The sequence below is a fragment of the Tigriopus californicus genome, chromosome 10, assembly GCF_007210705.1.
Source record: "Tigriopus californicus strain San Diego chromosome 10, Tcal_SD_v2.1, whole genome shotgun sequence".
NCBI lineage: Eukaryota > Metazoa > Arthropoda > Copepoda > Harpacticoida > Harpacticidae > Tigriopus > Tigriopus californicus.
Window position 1 is genome coordinate 4,395,375 of NC_081449.1, and position 7,683 is coordinate 4,403,057.

A 7,683-nucleotide genomic window follows, 5' to 3' on the forward strand; every position below is an offset into this window, starting at 1 on the left:
GTATTTGGATTGAAAAAGGTGCAGTATTTTTCCTCGTATCAAAGAAGGCAAAATATTTTACATTTAAAAAAAAACCTCATTCCGCTCGCTACTGATTACTCTCGCATTTTTCCTGAATGTTTTAAAACATCAGGTGGAGCAATTGGCGTGGTTTCAACAACTAAAACTAAGAAATTCGCTGAAACGTTATTTGATGTTTTGTTCTTGATTCTTACTCTTAAGTCTTCATTAAGACCTTAACTTTTTAGTTCAGTGTTGCCAGAAAGATTATACCGAAGCCAATATTTTAAATATTCACTACTTGGAAAAACTCAACGACCAAGAAAAAAAAGGATGGGGACGTTTAGGCAAGCTCTAACAGGTTTGTTTGTTTGCTGGTAAACGTTATTCTCCACCGATTAGTTGGGCGTGCTACTTTTTTAAATCTTAACCTGACCTAATCAAACCTAATCTAACCTTACCCAACCTAACCTAACACGATATTAATAACCCTTAAAGTCTCTATCTAAACCTTTTAACATTTTGCCACAAATTTAAAAATGAGTACCGCCAACTAATCGGTGGAGAATAACGTTTATCTTGTTTGCTGGTACCAGTGTCAGTGATGCAAGTTTGGGGCTTCAAACACGATTTTGAAAAGCTGACACTTCTTTCATATTGCTATGTGAGCAAAGGTCAGATTAATTAAAACGCCAATCTTACATCACTGGTATTGGCATCAAGTTTGTTTGCTGGTACCAGCGCTTGTCTAAATGTCCGAAAAGTCTTTGAAATTATCACGTCATTTTTTTTTTTATTTAAGAAAATATTTACTAATTGAGCCTCTCAAATATTTATTTGATATGTAAGCCATTGAGACATGATGGTACATTAGTTTCATAATACCAAGGCAAAGGAGACGCGCAAATGCTGGCAGCTCACTGGCTATTTTTGAGCTTGACTTAGGCCCCTAACGGCGCCACTGACCTGGCAACGCTGGTTTAAACCTAATAAAAGTGAAAATCACAAATGAAGAACAATTCCTCAAAATGGCCGATATCTTCGAACGCGATGATCTCCTGGAGATTTTCCACGGCAAAACATCCTCTTTTTGGGCGATTCCATTATGCGCAACATCTACAAAGACCTAGTGTACCTGGTGTCCCCAGCCAGCGGCAACAAGTTGATTGAACGGTACCTTTCTTAATACATCATTTGAAGCTCAAATCTTTCAAATCCTTGCCTTTTCAGCCAACATCTATGTCGCAAAGGTGAACGCGAATTCTTTGGCGACAAGTTGTTTGATAGTTCCGAACTGAATGCGGGTCGAGGTTACCGTGAAGGCCGGGATATCTACTTGCCCTCCCATGATGTTCAATTCACGTTTCATTTCATTACGCGTTGCTTTAGCCCTGAATTACAGGGTTTGTTTCGCGATTATAAAAACACATTTGGCTCTTATACGGACCTGATTGTCATCAATTCGGCCTTATGGGACATTAACCGTTGGGGTCCACGGGGGATTGACAAGTTCAAAGACAATTTGTTGGACTTAATGGACTGTTTGCGGCACTATTTGCCCTCTCGTTCGCAAGTGAGTGGATATTATGTGCTTTTAAAACTTTTAAAAAGTGAAAGGCGTGGGGGTTGATTGGGGATTGTCCTTTTAGGTCGTTTGGATGACAACTCCGCCTATTAGTGTGGAGATTCGGGGCGGGTTTCTGATTGAAGGTCTGGAGTTTCAGCAGAAGAGTATGCGGTTCAATGTGATGGCAACCAATGCGTATGCGGCGACCATGGCAGCGGCCTATGGATATGATGTTATAGGTATTGAGCAGGATAATATTTTGGGTCTGGTTCAGTCAAATCTGTTCCTACAAAAACGGTTACATTGGTTAAGATTCATTCTGGATCAAATGTCAAAAGCCATTTTCAAGCTAGAGAGTGGGTGAATGAAAACCTACCCAATGATTGAGATGCATTGTTATTGGCAAGCGCAGTAGTTTACCTAATAAGTTCTTGACAATCAGCTTTTATATGTAACATCTGACGTTGGCTGAGCTTACGACTGCATGAAACGTTATGTATTTAGTTTTGATGGCAAACCGTACATTTAGTCTTGCCTTTGCTAATGAGAGAGGCTTACTCAAAATCACTCACCGCCCAGTTAATGAAGCTAAGGGGGATTGGCACTTTTGTAGATATGCACCAATTGTTTTTAAACCAAATCCATCGCCGTTCTTATGATGGGATACATTGGAATCCGGACGGTGTCAGAATGCAACTGAACATTATCGCTACCCATTATTGTCTTGCGCGGAACATCCGATTGCCTGTCAATTGGAAATTCTACTTTGAAATGATTCAAGGGTACGGCGAAGTTTTCAGCATTCTCGTATGAAGTATTTATTCATTTATTAGTCCATTTCAAGCACCATCCGAAATAATGCTCTAGAACAAGCCGAAGAAATCGTTCGTAATAGTGATAAAGAAATAGACGATTTGTTCCATGGAACCTCGGCGAACTTGAAGGAATCCTTGCATCGCCGTTCCAACAGAAGTGACCATTCCACTAGAAGCCGGAAAGTGGCTCATGCTAGACGAAGAAAACGATAAACCCTCCCTTCGTACGTATTTATCAATGCCTACATCTACTACAACCCAATGCCAAGTCGCCTCATCCCAATAACAATTTGAGAATCTTCGCGCCCTGGTTTGAATTTGATAGCGTAAGAGTCGGAACTCGCACTCATCTAAAAAATCACGCACATTCTTAGCTTTCCTTTTTTTCTGTCAGGTAAATAAACTCAGGGTAGCGTTTTTGACTTTGTCAAGGATATTCATGGCCAAGTACAATATATGTATACAATTATAATTTGTCATCAGTTTTAGAAGCTTTAGAAGGCCTCCACCCTTCCACAGGTGTTTGTGTCATAAATTCCCCTCTGTTGAATGTCAAACAGTAGTAGATTTTTCATTTAGTTATAAACCCAGTTAGAAATGGGGGTCCATTGTCCATTGACAATTCAGCATAGAGAGGAAAGGAAGAGGAAGACAGAAGACATTCTCAAGTTGGGGTTATTAACTTCCAATGTTCAAAAGGCTCTTTGCCAGAAAAGTGACTTGCTTGAAAGTCAAAGTGGGCATAATATTGGATGAAATTTGTATTTACCCAATGGGGTCAGACATGATTAAGCTTGTTAACATATATTTCCATTTGTTTTACCATTAGACAATGATGGACTGATTTATAAAAGGAGTAGATATACTTATTGAGTTAGACATGGGAATCCAGAGGGCCAGCTACCCTAAGGGCAGTCGTTAGCTGGTTTGCCTGCCTGCGCAAATTGCATTACTTATCGCTATGGAGGCCTTTTCACCATCATCTCTTTGATCATCTTGATTATGTCAATGTTTTCTTCGTTGTTTTCATCCCGTGACATTTAAAGTCGCCTCCATATCGAAGTACGAGCTTGCCTCATGAATTTCTCTGGATTTCTAAATATTAAGCTAAATTTTGCATATGACCTCTCTGGTTGAGCGCATTCTCAAAATGCCTCTAAATTTGACATTCATCTACCTTTCTTGGCAGGCTACAATTCGTCACCTTGGCCTTTTTTTTCCCCGCGTCCCTCTGTGTGTTGTGTGTCTTACCCGTCTTGCCCGTCTTCCATTGTGCTCGTCCTCCCTCTAGCCGTGCGTCCGTGCCATCCGTCTAGCCCGGGCCTGCCTGTTGTGTTTGGCAGCCCTGAGGCCGCCGCTTCTGAAGTCTCGACCGTCTCAACTCAATCCGCCCGCCCGCTGGCCGGCCCCGCCGCCCGCCAGATCTTGCTTCTCTCTGGAGCGAACAATCACAAAAGCAGCCTCAACAACAAAGCGACCCCTAGGATCCCTCAACCACCGATCTCCGTTCAGCCTTGATTGGGTGTGTGTTGTGGTGGCCTGCATCCCCGCCATGTACATCAAGCAGGTCATCATCCAGGGCTTCAAGTCCTACCGAGAGCAAACCGTGGTCGAGCCCTTTGATCCCGGACATAATGTGGTGGTGGGTCGAAATGGATCGGGCAAATCGAATTTCTTCTACGCCATTCAGTTCGTTTTAAGCGATGAGTACTCGCATTTGCGGCCGGAACAACGCCAAGCTCTCTTGCATGAAGGCACGGGTCCACGGGTTATATCCGCTTACGTGGAGATCATTTTCGATAACTCTGACAATCGACTACCCATCGATAAGGATGAGGTGTTCTTGCGTCGGGTGATTGGCTCGAAGAAGGATAACTATTTCTTGAACAAGAAAATGGTTCCCCGTTCAGAGGTGATGAATCTACTGGAATCCGCGGGATTTTCCCGGGCCAATCCATATTATATCGTGAAACAGGGCAAGATCAATCAGATGGCCACGGCTCCGGATTCTCAACGGTTAAAATTATTACGGGAAGTGGCGGGCACCAGGGTGTATGACGAACGTAGAGAGGAGTCCAAGACCATCTTGAAAGAAACTGAGAGTAAGCGCGAGAAGATTGACGAGTTCTTGAAGACCATCGAGGATCGACTCGCCACCTTGGAAGAGGAAAAGGAGGAGCTGAAGGAGTATCAGAAGTATGACAAGATGAGACGTGCATTGGAATACACGATCCATGACCGGGAGCTCCAAGAAACCCGCAAGAAACTCAATGAAATGGAGAGCAAGCGCAAGAATTCGGGGGATGACGCAGAACGGCTCCGAAACGCCCTCCAAGAAGCCCAAGATTCGGCCAAATCTGCCAGTCGCGAGGTGAAAGACCTCAAGGTGAAAGAAGCCGCAGCCAAAGAAGAGCGGGACAATTTAAATTCCGAGCTGCAACAATTGACGAAGGAGAAAACGCGACTCGAGTTCGTCATCAAGGATTTGAAAGATGAGGTGAGTGGTGACAACAAGTCCAAGGATCGAGCCGAGCAAGAGCTCACCAAACTCAAAGATACCATTGCTGTCAAAGAAGGCGAATTGGAAAAGATCCGACCCCAATATGAGGAGATGAAGAAGAAGGAGGATGAATGCACTCGGGAATTAGCCCTCAAGGAACAGAAACGTAAAGAACTGTACGCTAAGCAAGGTCGAGGATCCCAGTTCACGTCCAAGGAACAACGAGATGAGTGGATCAAGAAGGAGCTCAAGTCCCTGAACAAGCAAATCCGAGATAAGACTGAGCAAATCGAAAAATTGACCGAGGATCTGAAGCGTGATTCGAAACGACGTGGAGAGCTTGAAAAGAAAATCGACGAAGCCACCAATGAGCAAGACAATTTCCGGACCAATATCGACGACCAGAACAAGGGCTTCTACGACTTGAAGAAACAAAAGGATACCCTCCAAACCGAACGAAACGAGTTGTGTCGCAAGGAGATGAATCTCCAACAATCTCTCTCTGCCATGAAAGAGGAGCTCTCTAAGGCTGATCAAACCCTCCGATCCATGGCTGGCAAACCGATCTTGAACGGTCGTGACAGTGTGAGACGAGTGCTTCAAATCTTCCGCGATAAAGGCGGGAACTGGGCTCAAATTGCCGAATCATATTTCGGTTTGGTGATCGAAAACTTCGAGTGTGAGCAAAGCATTTACACGGCCGTTGAGGTGACAGCGGGAAACAGACTTTTCCATCACATTGTCGAGTCAGACAAGGTGGGAACGCAAATCTTGAAAGAGATGAACAAGCAGAAATTCCCCGGCGAAGTGACATTCATGCCTCTGAATCGCTTGCATGTGCGTCAAATCGAGTATCCGCAGACCAAGGACGCCATCGCCATGGTGTCCAAATTGGAGTATGAGGATCGCTACGACAAGGCTTTGAGATACATTTTCGGACGAACGTTGATATGCCGAAATCTGGAAGTTGCTACCCAACTGGCCAGAACCACGGGATTGGATTGTGTGACGTTGGATGGCGATCAGGTCAGTTCGAAAGGCTCCTTGACGGGTGGATACTTCAACAAATCCCGATCTCGGCTGGAGATTCAAAAGACGCGCTCTGAGAAGAATGAAGAGATCATAACCCAAGAGAGTGACATGAAGAAACTCAGGAATAAATTGCATGAAATTGAGGCCGATATCAATCGCGTGGTGTCCGAAATGCAGAAAATGGAGACCAAAAATAGTAAGGCCAAGGATGTATTTGACAAAGTTCGCACGGATGTTCGACTGATGAAGGAAGAGCTCAATGGGATTGAGCGAAGTCAAAACCCCAAGGAAAGGTCTTTAACCCAACTCAAGGCCTCGTTGGAGTCTATGCAAACCTCGAAAGAGGGCCTTGAATCGGAGTTGAATCAAGAACTCCTCGCTACCCTCTCCACTAGAGATCAAAAAGAGGTTGACACTCTCAATGACGATATTCGAGTGTTGAAGCAAGAGAACAAGAAAGCCTTTGCCGAGCGTATGCGTTTAGAAGCCCAAAAGAACAAGTTGGAGAATCTCTTGACCAATAACTTGAATCGTCGTAAGGATGAATTAGTGCAGGCCTTGCAAGAGATCTCCGTGGAGGATCGAAAGAGACAATTAGAAAACACCGGCAACGAATTGGAATCCCTGGACTCGAGGATATCGAACAACTCCGACTCGCTAAAGTCCTTGGACAAGAAACTCGCCGAAGTCCAGAAGAAACGCAAGAAAGCTCAAGGTGAGTTAGAATCACATCGTCTCCGTGAACGCGAGATTGCGGACAAGATCGAGGAGGATGCCAAAGAGCTCGAAAAGATGGCCTCCAAGCAAACTGTGTATCAGGCCAAAATCCAGGAGTGCACCAAGAAAATCAGGGATCTTGGCTCGTTACCCACAGATGCGTTTAGCAAGTACAAAAACATGTCCCAGAAGCAACTCTTCAAACAGTTGGAGAAGGCCAATCTCGAGCTCAAAAAGTACAGCCACGTGAATAAGAAGGCGTTGGACCAGTTCATCTCATTCTCGGAGCAGAAGGAGAAACTCATGTCCAGAAAAGAGGAGTTGGATCGCGGCAGAAAGAAGATCCAGGATCTCATGGACGTCCTCGAGCAACGCAAGTTCGAGGCCATCCTTTTCACGTTCAAACAAGTCTCCAAGTACTTCCAAGAGGTATTCAAGAAGCTCGTTCCTACTGGTCAGGGTACTCTCTCCATCAAACGAGAAGCCGATGACGAAGGCGATTCTCACGAGGACCAAGCTCGACGCCTTGAAAACGCCACCGGCGTGTCTTGTTCAGTATCCTTTTCCGGACGTAACGCCGAAATGAAAGATATGGCCCAACTCTCAGGAGGACAAAAGTCCCTTGTGGCTCTAGCCCTCATTTTTGCCATTCAAAAGTGCGATCCAGCTCCATTTTACCTGTTCGACGAAATCGACGCTGCTTTGGACGCAATGCATCGAAAAGCAGTCGCTGATATGATCCATGAGTTGGCTGATGGTGCACAATTTATCACCACCACCTTCCGACCGGAACTGCTGGCACATGCGAGTAAATTCTACGGTGTAAAATTCAGAAACAAAGTTTCCCATGTAGATTGTGTCACTCGCGAAGACGCCTACGATTTCGTTGAAGATGATACCACTCAAAATTAACTCTCGGAACTTCCACCCCATCCCCTCCTGATCTTAGTTATACACCGATACTTGCATATTACCTCCAAAGTCTTATGTGTTCGTGAATTTTACATGTATAATTGTGCATCTAATCTATAATTAAATCGATAACCGTCTCT

The 7,683-nt window shown here is 44.5% G+C and overlaps 2 protein-coding genes across 2 annotated transcripts; both read left to right on the forward strand.

Annotated features, from left to right (window-relative positions):
* Positions 1-1,013: 1,013 nt before the first annotated feature.
* LOC131888529 (PC-esterase domain-containing protein 1A-like) lies at positions 1,014-2,799 on the forward strand. Its single transcript, XM_059237407.1, is given in 6 exon segments — positions 1,014-1,077; positions 1,080-1,173; positions 1,231-1,573; positions 1,650-1,806; positions 2,181-2,349; positions 2,412-2,799. Coding segments are annotated over 6 exon segments (996 nt in total). The 5' UTR covers positions 1,014-1,028; the 3' UTR covers positions 2,596-2,799.
* Positions 2,800-3,798: 999 nt separating this feature from the next.
* On the forward strand, positions 3,799-7,680 carry LOC131888520 (structural maintenance of chromosomes protein 3-like). The gene has a single exon (XM_059237399.1). The coding sequence runs from the start codon at positions 3,935-3,937 to the stop codon at positions 7,541-7,543; it is 3,609 nt and encodes a 1,202-aa protein (XP_059093382.1). The 5' UTR covers positions 3,799-3,934; the 3' UTR covers positions 7,544-7,680.
* The last annotated feature ends 3 nt before the right edge of the window (positions 7,681-7,683 follow it).